Source organism: Diadema antillarum, unplaced genomic scaffold (assembly GCF_040938485.1).
Source record: "Diadema antillarum isolate AM-2024a unplaced genomic scaffold, OU_Dant_1.0 scf00000029, whole genome shotgun sequence".
In the NCBI taxonomy this organism is placed as follows: domain Eukaryota; kingdom Metazoa; phylum Echinodermata; class Echinoidea; order Diadematoida; family Diadematidae; genus Diadema; species Diadema antillarum.
Window position 1 is genome coordinate 1,011,037 of NW_027270918.1, and position 14,813 is coordinate 1,025,849.

Here is a 14,813-nt window from a genome sequence, read left to right on the forward strand (position 1 = left end):
TATTAGTATCGTTATTATTATAACTTTTTTTGTGCACATTTTTGAAACAGCCTCCTACCCCGACCAAGCCAGCGATATTCCCAGAGTGGGCTGCCGGCGGGTCAAGGCATGCAGACCAGGAGACGATAACTAAACATGTGTCGGCCATGGTGGAGGTAAGCCACACCTTTGGAAGATTTCCCTGACGAAAGTGGATTAGTGATGACAATCCCTTTAAAATCCATTGATTGCTTAAATATAAGACTACCATAGACTTTGCAGAGGATCTACAAAGTTTCAGTCAACAGTGGGTTAAAGGAACAGTGCTAGCCTGGCCTTTTTTTTTTTCTCCATGCATTTTTAACAGCACTGTGGGGTATCAGATTTGATCAGACATTACATGGTACCTTCAGAGTCCATTATCATATCATGCATACATAGTGTAGGATAATGTGTGCATAAGATATATGAAGATATGATTAAGGATTTTATGGATTTTACAAGCAATCTAGGTCTTAATGGCGGTAAAGAGAAACCCATTTTAGGCAGATTTGAAGGAAACGATGTTCATCAACTTGTGTATTACAGGCATCATGTCCATGCAATTCTGTTTAATACCAGTATATAAAAGTGGCCTTCTTTCAGGTAGTAGCAAGTACAGATGATATATTGTTTAACCCGGTGAAGACGAGTCCCGACTTAACTCGGGCAGGTGTCTATGGGAAATGTGTGTTGCAGCAAAATCAGTCCGTCCTCAATGGGTTAAAAAAAAGAAAAGAAAGAGGTCTCCGAGGGACATCCATGAGCTCTGTCCTATTTTCTAATCCATCTGGAAAAGTTGGAAAAGCAGATCATCGTCCTAATTCAAAGAAATCATGAGTGGAGCCGCCACATGTAGGCCCGAAGTCTTACAGCTGTCTGTGAATGTTGCAGAGAAACGGGGACGTCCAGCGACCCTCGGCAGCAAGATATAAATTGTCATTTAATGACGGCTCATGGAGAAAAACCTAAAATTGGCGCCTTTGCTCGTCTCGCTTCCTGCGCGATGCAATCACGCCCCCGGGATGCGCAGGTACAGAAACTGGGTTGAGGCCGAGAAAGTTCAAGTATTGTACGCTAATGAGAAAGGAAAAGGTGACTGGATTTGATAAAAGAATTTCTTCATCTCAACATGCAGTTGCAAAACGCACACACACACACACACACACACACACACACACACACACAAATTTTGCCCACTAGACTCATGGCCCGAGGGCACAATAGTCTGGTGTAGTAAATCAACTTCCAAGGCTTGATTCAAAGAACCCTGCGACCTTTTACCAGAAGGTTTCCCACCTCGTAATGCAGAATTTCCCGCCCCCCCCCCCCATGCGAAAAAACCCCCACTAAAACAAAACAAAACAAAACACACACACAAACAAACAAACATTGAAAGCAAAAGCATTGAAATAAAAGTTACAAATCATCATCAGCAGAGGGCGTAAATATCAGACAAACAAAGAAATAGTTGATATGAAAATTATGACTATTTGAATGTCAACGATGAATCAACCACCAGGTAGCGTGAATATATGGCTGAAGAACTGCGCATACTCCATTCCAAAACTGTCAGTTGTTTTACTCCTCTGCGTGCAGGGTGTGTTCAAGAACTACGACCACGACAAGGATGGCTACATCACCTACAGCGAGTTTCAGAGCATCGCGAGCAACTTCCCCTTCATGGAGTCCTTCTGTGTGCTGGATGCTGACAGGTGGGTTGATTCTCAATGTCTGATCATCACTGCAGTTTAGTTAATGTTAGTCCCCAGGCTAGTGGAGACTGCGCCCTCTGTTGACGACTTTTCAAACATGACGGAGACAATACCGTAAAACCAGAAACATTTGTGGCATGAAACTTTTACGAATTGCCCACCATGACAAAATTACGAGTAAGCTACATGTACGGGTTTGCGTAGACAAAAACTTTTGCATGCATTTATAATTTCGCAAATTGTTGCTTCTTTGCAAAATCTGCAAAATTTTCACGCAGGTGAAAATGTCTGGTTTTACTGTCTTCTTGACAATATTTACACTACAGCTGATCTCTTTAATGCCAGTTAAAAAGCAACTAGTCCTAGAACATACATTTCTGAAGTTTTGTTATGTATCTTCTTATGACAAATGTTACAACTTTTTGCGAATGTTTAATAGGGTCACCCTGTGAAATATAAAAACATCGACAATGACAAATCTCTTCAATTTGACCACTTTGATGTTTGTGAATAATTGTTCATGTTACAAATTTTCATTAGTTTCTTAATTGCTATAAGTATAAATGATCTATAAGTTGGCAACACAATAAAGAAATTCTCTCAAATTGGCAAATTTTGTGAAAATTTAATTTTGTATCTGTTTAAAGAATCAATCCAGTTCCACCTAATTTCTCTCCAATACATTATGTGCAGTGAAACTCAGATGGTCATACTAGTGATTACAAATTTCTGTAGCAAAATTCTTTAAGATACCCTGTAATATCCTCATGATCATTCCATCATTCATCCCTAACCCATCTCCGTTCCCATCTCCTCCTTCTCCACCCCCTGCAGGAGAGATGGGCTGATCAGTAAATCAGAGATGCAGTCCTACTTCGTGCGGGCCCAGAGCCTGGCCCTCAGCACCAGCTTCAAACACAACTTCAGCGTGCACACCTACTTCAGCCCGACCTTCTGCGTGCACTGCACGGGCCTGCTCTGGGGCCTCATTAAGCAGGGCCACAAGTGCAAGATCTGCGGCATCAACGCCCACAAGCACTGCAAGGAGCGTGTCGTCATGGAGTGCCGCAGCAAGAAGTCGCAGGGCCTCAACGGTAGCGTCATCGTCTCCTCCGCGTCCGCCTCGGCGGGCCTCTCGCAGTCCTCGCCCAACGCCGGAGCGCTGCAGCGCCGCCACACCATGGACGGCGGGGGCCCCATCGTGAACGGGGTTAACGGCATGAACGGGCTGAATGGTCACAAAGAGACGAGTAATGGTGGAGGTGAGAGACTGGTCTTTGTATTCAGTATTGTCTATTAAGCTCGAATAAATCGGGACTTCCCGACGATTTCACGAGTGGTTAAATTCGTGATCGTGGAGTCCTGTACTGAACGGAGTAGTGTACACGCATTCGTTACATTCACATCGGGATCAGAGTCAATATTTTCGCGCATCTTTAATTTCGCGAATAGCACCTGACTCGTGAAATTCATGACAGTAAAAACCTCGCGAAATATTCGGCGTATACAGTATATGTTTCATTTTCTTAAAGGTTCTGTTTACCATTGGGAACAGTGATTTTAAAAATATTTGAGATATCACATTTGATGTGTATGTGTAGGTCAGTTTTGTCACAAAACATCCTACCATATAAAGATTTTGCGATAAAGCCTAAAATATAAGGAGATATCACTATTTTTCTCAATAAACCATAACTGTAGACGGTTTAGTCTAGAAACATTTTTATTATACCTATTATTCACATTTTGTATATTCAACAATACCTAACATTTACTGTACTGATTCAATTTTTTACTTTGGTTGTTTCTATCCTTAATTCACATTTTAGAACTATTTTGAAGCACTAAAGCTGGGCTTTTGTTTCATCTGCAAATGGTAAATAATGCCTTTAATCTCCAAAAATGTATTCATCAAAAAGACCAAGGAGGAATGTGTGTCAACTTCAGATAATTGAAATGTTGAAATTTCCTGGGAGTACAGATGAATGATTTTCATTGTGCTATTTATATTATGCTTACATCTCTTGTTTTTGCATAGAGTAAAGGAGTGACAAGTGTGTCAAGCAAACCATAAATTACTTGCAGAGAAATGAATGAGAAGGATGTTAGCTTTATTTCATCATTATACTTTAGTTTACTAAGAAAGATACTGAATAAGTTGATGATATGTGTATAAACACAAAACGTGATTGCATTTAGAAGTCTTGATGAATTTTCACTACCCTGTACTCCGTATCATCTATGAAAATATTTTGCATTGTGTAGTTTTATGGAATGAAAAATCTTTTCACACTTACGTATACATGTTTATAACACGGAGAGTTACTTTAAAAGTTTTATCTTGACAACCATATGCTCCATGAAGGATCAAATGAGAGAGTGTTTTATTACAAATATCTTTTAAAGTATGTACAAATTCCATGCCTCTTTTGTTTTTCTAGTGGTAAAAGTAAAGAACATGTCATGGGAGGACAAGCGGCGGATCTCCCTGCGGCAGAAGTCGTCCCGCCTCACGGAGACGGCGACTCAGACGGAGGACCTCATCCCGAACACGCCGCCGGAGTCGGACAAGGAGAGCGACGACCACGAGATGGACATCGAGCACCCCCACGAGCACGGGGGCATCATCTGCAACGGCCGGCGGCTTAGCGAGCTCAGCGAGGACGACAGCAGCAGCAGCTTCGGCGACCACGGGAGCACCGCGGGCTCCGACTCCAGCGTCTTCTTCAAGGCCTCGAAGACGGACCTGAGAGAGAAGCTTGTGGTGGCCGAAGGGGTAAGGGTAGCCTCGCTCTTCCAAGCTGGGCCTGTTATACAGGAACCGTGCTTGTGGTTATTATCATTATGCAGTCTTGAATCCTTTTGTACACATGGATGCGACACTGCTTGTGGAGAAAATATTTCTTCCCCCTATTTTTTTTATGCCTCCGCCAACGAAGTGGCCGGAGGCATTATGTTTTCGGGTCGTCCGTCCGTCCGTACGTACGTCCGTACGTCCATACGTCCGTCCCGTTTTGTTTTTGTCGATATCTCAAGAACCGTGTAGTGGTTTTACATCAAACTTGGTATAAGGGTATATCCTGGGGGGATAATACTTTATTTGGATTTTAGGGTCACGGGGTCAAAGGTCAAATGTCACAGATTATTTTGTGAGAAAATAGGTTGAAATTTCATGTTTTTCTCCATATCTCGCAAATGGTTCAAGGTATCTTCATGGAACTTAGTATATATGCATGTACTGATGGGCAGTGATTATCTAGGGAAGTTGGGGGTCATGGGTCAAAGGTCATGGGTCAAAGGTCAAGGTCAACTCCTCAAAATATCACTACTTTCCTTATATTTATGCAATGCCTGAAGGATTTTTTTTTAAAAACTTGATGTATGCATGTATTACCCAATATTATATTCTGTGGGAAGTTTCTTGCCCAAAGGTCAAAAGGTCAAAGGTCAAGTGAAAGTGCTAAATTGCACTTTTTCCTCCATATCTCGAAAGTAACTCAAGCTATCATCATGAAACTTACATATTTATGCATGTTCTACCTGACAGTAATTCTCTTTGGAACTGTGAGGTCAAAGGTCAAAGGCCAGGTTTAGATAATACTATTTTACCATTTGATACTGAAATTATACTTTTTCTTAATACCTTGAAAATTACTCAATGCATAAACTTATAAAAGGGTCAAAAGTCAAGTAGAAATCATCAGTTCCCCCAAATACCTGCACTCTGACATTTTAATCATTCACCCAATTGAACCTAGTTCTAGGAAAGTGAACATTCAGCACATTTGTGGCAAACCTGTCATTTTAATATTTTGCCAATTGTGTGAAACTGTCATCACACATTGTCAAGACATTGTACTATAGACCTATTAGGAGAACCATGCATTATGGCGGAGGCATACCAGTCGCCGTAGCGACATTTCTAGTTTCTTCATGCGTATAGAGTGAATGGGAAAATCAAAAGAATGTGTAATTGAAGGAGTCAGTTTTGTATTTACCACAAAATATGTAACGACAAAACTTTCTTGGCTGGCCTTCAGAGAACTTCACTCATTGAGAAAATGTGTGACTTGAAACAGTAGAAAGAATGCATGATTTTAAACCACAAATTGATGAGGAGTATGACGTGAAGAAGGGTATACACTGTAGTTTGAGATGCCAATTTTGTGTTAGATATCGTAATTATGATTTGCAACATTGCAATTGGTTGTCGTTTTCTCCTATATCCAACTCTGTTCACTTGATTATTGTTGTACAGAAGAGGCATTCTCCTTTGATGACATGCTTCTCTAAGCTAAAGCTGAGCATATTCTGCCAACAGATTTAAGTGCTGCAACAACCAAAACCGTACTGAAAAAGTTTGCTCTATAAGTTACTTAATAATAAAGGAAGAGAAAGAAACTCACAGTTTTCACAAGTACAGAGTATTGAGTGTATTAAAGTGACACCATAATTTCTCAGTTGTCTTACTGCTCTTTCTTCCTCACTGTTCGTTTCCTGTCAGGACCGTGACGCACTGAGGGCGGAGAACACCAAACTGAAACAGGAAATGTGCAGCATGCAGCAGCGAATTCAGCAGCTAGAGCGCCATCTAGAAACAATCAAGAGACACACGGTGTCCTTCATTATAGACCAAATGGACTCGCTTCATGTGCAGAAGGACACAACAGTATAGACGTAAACCCCAAGGCGTGGGACAGCAGTGTGATCTTGACGATTTCTGCGATGGAATTCCTCGACTCAATGGCTGAAAGAACAACAACAACAAATAGAAAATACTCTTTAAGGTTACAATGCAAATATATATATAGATATAAATATATATATATACATTCATGTACAAAGTGATGGAGTGCACCTAGTTTTAATGAAGACATTCCTCACCCTAATTCGGAACTGAAACCCAAGTGTGCTGTGTGTCATGGTACATGTGCTAGCAGCATTAACGGCTGATCTACTGACAGATGCTGTCTTGCTGAGCAAAGGACAAGAACTGCTCTTTCATTTCGTCATTATAATTATTATTATTATTTTTTTATTCTGGTGGTTTTGCCCAGAAAAAGAACATTTATTTTGAGCAAGGCTGAACTTCTCATTGTTGTTTTGTTTTGTTATTTTTCATTTTCAAAAATCAGTGTACTGGAGACATTGACAGATGTTTTGTAGATAGAGAAAAGCAGAGATTTTCTAACATGCATATGGAAAGACAAGCAGACTCTGCTGGAGGGAATATATGCAAGAGATACGACTACGCTACGATCATTCCTTTCGAGCCAAACCTTGCGAACTCTGGAACCTTGATGCTTCTCACTGCTGGAGGTGCATCACTAGATCCCGTACAGACCACACCCTTTGGCTCCGAAGATTGCAGCGTACTGTTGGGCCTGGCAAAAACACCAAAAGCAGGCAAACAAACAAACCACACTCATGAATAGCACAATGTCTCCCATGGTGCATTTATGTGGACTTTGATGGAGGTTTGTCGACAATCTACTTCCCAGTGCGCTGTCTCCTGACGAAAAAAACAAGAACAAGACTAGTTTAACCATTGGATGCAAAACATGAACAAGTGTCTAAGCTCGCAAAGCTTTTACCATTCAATGTATGAAGTCTCTCTTTAACCTTGTCTACAGGCTGACTCTGAGATATTTTTTTTTAATTGACCAGGGTAAGAAACACAAGATGAGAGGTATGGTGTGTAAAAGTTGATGAAATGTCTTCGTAAGTTGTATCGAATCTCAAGAGCAAACTTTGTGCCAGTAGATGTCTATTTTGTAAACGGAAGGTTCGTTATTTCATGTTTTTGATAATTTGTCATTTGAAAGATGCTGCGTGTTAAGATCTTTAATTTTCTGAAGTTGTGTGTAAATACCTCTTCTATGGACAAGTACTGCTGAAGGAAGGAAGAACTGAGATTTTTTTTGTACCTATTTATGAATCGCGCTTGAGTTCCAAGATTGGAATAATGAGTATTATTTTCTTCATTTGGCAGGGGATACAATGGCTTTTATAAGTTCCTTTATCAGCATGAGGGACACTTTGACTTAATTTTGGGGCATTGGTTTGCTGGGGTTAGGTAGTCATTAAGAGTTGATTGGCTTTGCTGTAGGACCACTTGACAATCTGCTTCAGCATCACAACAGTCTGTCTTAGGCACAGTGCCAGCACATGTCACATCAGAGCCAATGCTGGAGTGTGAATTTCTGACATACTGCCCAAATTGCTTACACACACTCACAATAATAGCTCTGTATTGCTTTTCTATCTCAAGGAAAACTGCATACACTTTTTAGATGCTTTTGAATGAAACAAATCAGGGCCCTGTTTCATAAAGCTGTTCGTAAAGTTATGAACAACTTATGAGCGACTGGTGATCAGTTCTGATGTGCTATACTTATCAGAATTTCCATAATTCAGCACAAGAACTGATCATCAGTCGCTCGTAAGTCATTTGTAACTTTACGAACAGCTTTATGAAACACCCCCAGTTATCTTTTTTCACTGGTGTTACTTTATGTGATAACATTGATTGTACTACACCATAATGCTGCGAAAGAGATGCAATGATAAGCTTTACGAGGAAGGAGAGTTGGAAGGCTTGTACCGGCTCTTCCGTGAATAATATCTACTTGTTATGTAACATTTAGACAGTTTAAGAAGCAGAAAGATGCTAATGCTGTGTGCAGTTTAAGAGAGATCCTTTTCCCTCTCAACTGATCATTTCATTAATTATTGTTTTCAAGACAGATCACTTCATTTTACAGCCTTCACTCTTTCTGTTGGGCAGTCTTCTATAATGCCGTAATAAAGGTTCTGTTCAAGATCAGGGTTCGGACAGTTACATTTACCTTCATACAACATACATATGCACAAAAACGTGAATAAGATCCAAGCATATAATTTTGATTCATTTGGGGTCATGGTAATGTGGGTGGTGGGTTCTTTATGGCTTAGTATTTCAATCTGTATGACCTAAACAAGACAACTGGAATGGCTGATACCATACAACCAACAGCCTTTGTGTCTGTCTGCAGAAAACAAAACAAAACAAAACAAAATAAAACCTATACAGAAACAGAAACAAAAACCTAAAAGCATTTATTTATGTCTGAAGTATGCTTTGCGTGGAGCCAGATTCACAGCATACCGTTGGAAGTTTTATGCCTCAAACTCACTGCCAAGATTTTGCAGTGACATCACAGCCCTTCTGTTCAACAGATTCAGACCTTTATCTTTGGAGGGAAATAAAATGGAGGGAAAATATCAAACTTTAATCCCCATCCTTTTGGAAGGAACACCACATTTTTTTTTTTTTAAAGTGCAGTTCATACAAGAATTAAAGGAAAAAGAATGCATTGAGACCAAAATTGTTTCAGATTTTTGACAAAATCATTTGTACGTGAAAAATATCTGTTGGAATCCCACATTCCTGAATATATGTTAGTATATGAAATTTTAAGTGTCTTCAAACTACCGGTAATTTTTGTGTCATTGTTTTATGACTTTTTGAAATTGTTCATGTCAGTATAAACCAAAATACAAGTTCATAGGATTTACGAGTTAATCAAACATTCAGAAAGAAGAGAGGTTCTCCCTGCAAAATAATAATCTGTCACCAAAACTCTCCAGGGGGGCTTTGATATCATCATTTACTGGACCCTAGAATCAGCACAATCTCGCCAGTGCTCATTTTATGGGGTATCTCGTTATTTCAGGAATAAAAACAAAAGAATACCTAATGAATGGGACCTGCGAAATTATCTCGCAATATTAGATGTCTAGCTGTATCTGACTTTGTAATAACTGGATTGCACTGTAGTGGATAAAGGGCCAGAGAATATCAGCAATTAAAAAAATGGCCGTCATTCTCTCTTGTTTTAATCACTTTGGGTGCATGTCTCTTAAACATTCCAGAAATTAGTGAATGCAATGTAATGCCAGATGTTGACAAATAACTGTCCCCTTTCTCCTATTCACGAGATAAGGTTAAGGCTTTTGGTGTTAAGAATCAGCGAAGACATTACCCAGGTGTTACTGTTCGACACAGGCAAATGTGTAGAAGGCAAATACAGTCAACCTTGCCTAAGTCGAATCTATTTGGACTGAAGAAATAGCTTCAACTTATAGAAAATTCGACTTATGAGGGGTTAAAATCGATAAAATATAAAAAGAAAAGGACTTGAAAAAACCTTCGACTTAGGCCATTATTCGACTTAAACAAGGTTGACTGTAATGACCATACCTCCTGTCCAACTTGTCGCTGGCATAATTGTAAGAAGATGCTCGCGCACTGGTGATATCAGTGGTCCCAACTTGGCATGACTATTAGCAAGATTTATCCAGCGTGAACTCCATGTACCTACACAGCATTTTGCAAAGGCAGTTCGCAATGGACTCGCGCACAGCAGCTGGGTCAGAGCGAGCTCGCTACGCCCGCAGCTCGGCGCTCGCGCGCTGTGTTCGCGAGTCCACTGCTTTTTGTGTGCATGTCCTCAAATCATAGTGAGCTGCCTGTGCAAAAGGCTAGTACCTACAGGGAAACCTCGATATAATAAGCTTGCTTACATTGAGGTACAGCTTTTAATGACATGAATTCAGTGGTCCTGATTTTCCTTTACTACGATTAGCTGATCCCTTTTTTTAAAGCACATTTTCAATGTGGTACCCATTGTAGTGAGGTAAAATCGGTGGTTATGATGACTTTGTTATAACGGACATTTCCTGTACTTGAAATTTGTGATCTGGCAGAAAAAAAAAAAAGGAATGCACTAATCGTCCACTGCGTTGAGATCGTATGCCAGGACACTTTGTTGGGGTCGCCCCACTTACATTCAGGAATTAAGGCACCGCATGATGTTCAGGCACACGAAAAAGAGTGAATTAAAGAATTGTTGCTTTTTTGGTTGCAGCAGATCTGGTCGAAGTCAGTACTACTGATATTATAGCGAAATTAGATATTGTGCAGGTCTGTTTGGGGGACAGCTTATCATAACATGCACTCTGATTGCAAAAACAGAAGTGAGCATTTCTGCATTTTTCAGAATCTTTCCTCATGCACCGGTGGACTACTGTACGATTGATCTCATCCTTAGAAACTATTATTATATCAGGTGTACAAAGGTCAACTCATTTTTCTTGTTTTGTTTTTTGCACAAACTCCACATGACTGTATATGTGAGTGTATATGAAATGAAATGAGAGGTAAATATTCAATATCTTCAGCTGGCCTGAAGAGGCAAATGGCTTCTACGTTTATGAAAAACAAAAACACTGTCTTTGTTATGTGTTACGTCTTGTCATATCTGTGTGAAACCGGTAAGATCTTTTCCCCCCTTTCTGTTCAAAGTCTTGCGGTGTGCTAGATCTGGGAGAAGGGGTGGGTGGGGGGGGGGGGGGGGGGGGGGGAAGGGGGGGGGTGTCTGGTTTCACAAACACATCCGTATATCTCTTGTGTGTGCCCAACCTCCGGTTCGTTCTCCTGCGGAGAATATGTAGTTGTTTCACGATGGGTCCAATATGATCAATGTCAGAAAGGAGATTTTTCTCTTGGCATCAATATGTGTAATACCACAAGACAGGTGAAGAATCATGTCGTCATGGATTTATCATTATTTGTTTATCCTTTTTCTTTCATACCATTTTTTTTTGGGGGGGTGGGGGGTGGGGGGGAGGGAGTTGATTGTTAAGATTTTGACAAATATTTATGTACATGTATCACTGGCCATTTTAAGGTGAAGACCTGGGTCCATTTCATAAAAGATGGTAGGATAGCAACTCTTGCTGGAATGGCAACTTCCCATAGCAACAGCCAGTCAGGAAGCTTGATTCTTGTCGTTACCATGACAATTGCCATTCCAGCAAGATTTGCTATCATATCAACTTCTTATGAAATGGGGACCCTGTAGTTTTTAACTGATTCCTGTCCAGGTTTTTGATGTCTCTTACCCACTCCGTTGTACCAGTACTCACCACACACCTGCCTGACTGTGTGTGTTTATACAGCAGTGAGGCACAGAATTGTTTCAGTGAAAGTGCATGGAGTTTGGAGGGAGACGCTTCAAGTTTCTAAAATAAATTTCAGGTCACCTTGCAAGTCTTAAGCTCATGGCAGCAATATCAAAATAACAAAGACACTGCTATGAAGATCAAGTTAAAGCCCAACACATATTTTTGCTAGTATACACATGTAACTCCACCACAGCTGTGAGAAAGCAAGAAAACCTCTCCATTTGCACACACTGTTTGCTACACAAAGTGTATCTGTCAACTGAAACCACGGTGCAAGGTCTCTATGTAATGCTATGATACATATGTTTTTTTCTGTACTGTACACATGAATACCAAAGCTCAAATAATTATACACATTATCCATCTGCTCATAAAGTCTAATCTTCTGGTAATCATTTTTTTTTCTCTCTATGGAATCAAAATATTTTTAATAAGGCTCTTGACTCTCTATACACATAAGGAAATCTCAGTGTGGCTTTTCACCAAAGTAACTGGATATTTCATTTATGAATTTTTATCACGTGGTGAACAAAAATGGAGGGGAAAAAAAAGAAAATGTTTAGGAAAAACTCTTTTGATATTCAGGGTGCGGAGCATTTGGTGTTTTTGCAACAACTCCCAACATAAACAACTTCTGTGGTCTTTATCGACTCATTTCATGCTGTAAGGTGCTAGTAGATTAGCAGTGTGGGGAATGTAGTGCATTCCAAAACAGAGATAATACTTTTCCTTTCCTGTTCTCCTTGAAAATGCTGAACTGAAACAAGTGTTGGCACAGTACTTTACTATTGGAGACCCACAAGCGTTAAATGCCGCACAAGCCACAGAATTCAAGTCTGTTGCACCGCATATCATGGTGCAATTTTATTCGTAACAAATGAGAAGTACATTTCACTGCAATACTTCAACTTGCCATGATTTTCATTAGGGTCGTTTTTATTTCAGGGTAATACATTTCCTCTTTCACAACTTTATTTTTATACTCTTTAGATTTGTTTGCCATGTATCCCGTCTGTTTTGTCGTGTTCTTTTATTTCAATCATACATTATTTATACATGTAAATGAAATATTTCAATAAATACTATAAAGTTCATGAAACTATGGTAAGCTTTGGTCTGAATATATCTGAGTCTTTGTGCATTGCATAACAGGGTTTTATTTCATTTTTTATTTTGGTACACTGTATACATGTAAATATCTTTTTAAAACTATTTGCACTTCACAAGCTTTCAAGAGTCTATTGCACTCTGTATGTCAAGCACATGTCCTTGAACAACCATTCGATTTTCATCATTTTACACCCAAACTTTAAAAAAAAAGAAGCAAAAGGCTGTACATGCCAGATATTGAGTGCCATCATGGCTTAAAACGGCTCTGTGGTTCTCACAAAATGACTTGTAGCCAGAATTCTGTGAAACACATGATGCAATATCATGGCAGAACGTGAAAATGTACTCAAACACCTGGATGGTAATCTCACATGCTAAGCAAACAAGGAATTACAAATGTATCACTACATTGTACATGTACTACATCGAAACATGCCTTTGTGCAAACAGCAGTCTGGAAGACACTGGGATAGCATTATTACATCCCGTGCACCACAAATGATGCAGAATAACACCTTGTTAGTGCAATACAGTATCACACATGATGAGTGGCAAAAAGGGTGAACGAGTTGTGGATAGCACAAACGATAGGGGGACCAGGAAAACTACTGTCTACGCCAAATATTTCGTGAGGTTTTCACAGAGACTCCAACCCCAAGCACCTTCTGATCTGGAGATTCTCCCGCCCGAAACCCCTAGCAAACGGGAGACTCCAAGTTGATGTGTGCGAAGCGCGAAGTTCCTAGGATTCTAGATGTTCTTTGGTGCTATCTAAGGCTTATTTTTTTCAACATACGATAGAAATAAGTAAGAAATCCTTTTCACCGGGAGACACAGAGCCAGGGCGGGAGAAATCAAATCTCAAACGGGAGAACGGGAGATTGTGCAAAAATGGGCTTTCGGCGGGAGATCTCCCGTCGAAAACGGGAGAGTTGGAGTCTCTGTTTTCATTTTCATGAATTTCGCGAGTCGTGTGCTATACAGTAAATTTGAAAACACCCAAAAATATTAAGCTCTCATCCCAATATGAATGTGACGTGCACGCATACATTTCTATGTTTAGTACTGTACTCCACAATCGCGAATTTAACCACTCGCGAAATAGTCAGGAAGTCCCGATTCGCAAAAAATTAGACTTGCTATATATATGACATGTACAGTAGTCTTCAAACATATGCAGTGGGAACTTGGTACATGTATACATGTACAAAGGTGCCTGGAGGATACAGACTTTAGGATTTTTTTTGTTGCAATTTATGAAGGGAACTTTTTTACATCATCAGTGGAAAGAATGCATAAAACAAGGGAAGTTTGGTACATCTGGATCACAAAGAAAAGAGTGCTGTATAGCACCATCAGATCTCTTTATACCAGATTTACATTGTACACTACTATTGAGATAACACAACTTGCACTTCCCAATTCAAATTATGTCAGCGGGCTTTCGGCAAGTTTTATTTACGGCAAAAGCATGAATAAAACTTGTCCTCGTTCCAATCTGCAGTTGTCTTTCAATCAAAAATATTCCTCTGATTCGATCAGATGATAGGAATAACTGAAGACACTGAAATCTCTGTTTAACATGACTCCAAATCTGAAGAACATTGCCGTTATGAATCCATCCCCTCTGCAAGGCCCCTAGGGGATGGATTCTGATACAGTGTAACAACTTCTGTACAGTTAGTCCCCCAATGGTGGTCTGATAAAATTCTGCTGCTTCGTAGAAGTGCTCCTAAAAAGTGATCTTGTATTGTCCATCTTCCCTGGCGATCAAGAGATGCCAACTGCCACTTAATAATAACAGTCTTTGTATTTTGTACATGTAGCCCTACTCTGTGTTTTGTTTTTGTTTTTCGGGGGGGGGGGTGCAAAAATATATGTACTGCAGGTTTTGTGAAAAATCCTGATTTTTCCAAAATGTATTACTGCCAACATCTATTGCAGGAGAGGTAAAAATACTAT

General features: G+C 39.9%; 1 protein-coding gene across 1 annotated transcript in view; it reads left to right on the plus strand.

The window, feature by feature from the left end:
- The window catches only part of LOC139737846 (ras guanyl-releasing protein 3-like), a 126,371-nt gene extending 119,849 nt beyond the window's left edge, over window positions 1-6,522 (plus strand). Inside the window, exons 13-17 of the mRNA XM_071648522.1 lie at window positions 51-155; window positions 1,618-1,733; window positions 2,571-2,989; window positions 4,175-4,509; window positions 6,238-6,522. Of these exons, the coding sequence (XP_071504623.1) occupies window positions 51-155; window positions 1,618-1,733; window positions 2,571-2,989; window positions 4,175-4,509; window positions 6,238-6,408 (1,146 nt within the window). The 3' untranslated portion in view covers window positions 6,409-6,522. The remainder of the gene's footprint in view (window positions 1-50; window positions 156-1,617; window positions 1,734-2,570; window positions 2,990-4,174; window positions 4,510-6,237) is intronic.
- The last annotated feature ends 8,291 nt before the right edge of the window (window positions 6,523-14,813 follow it).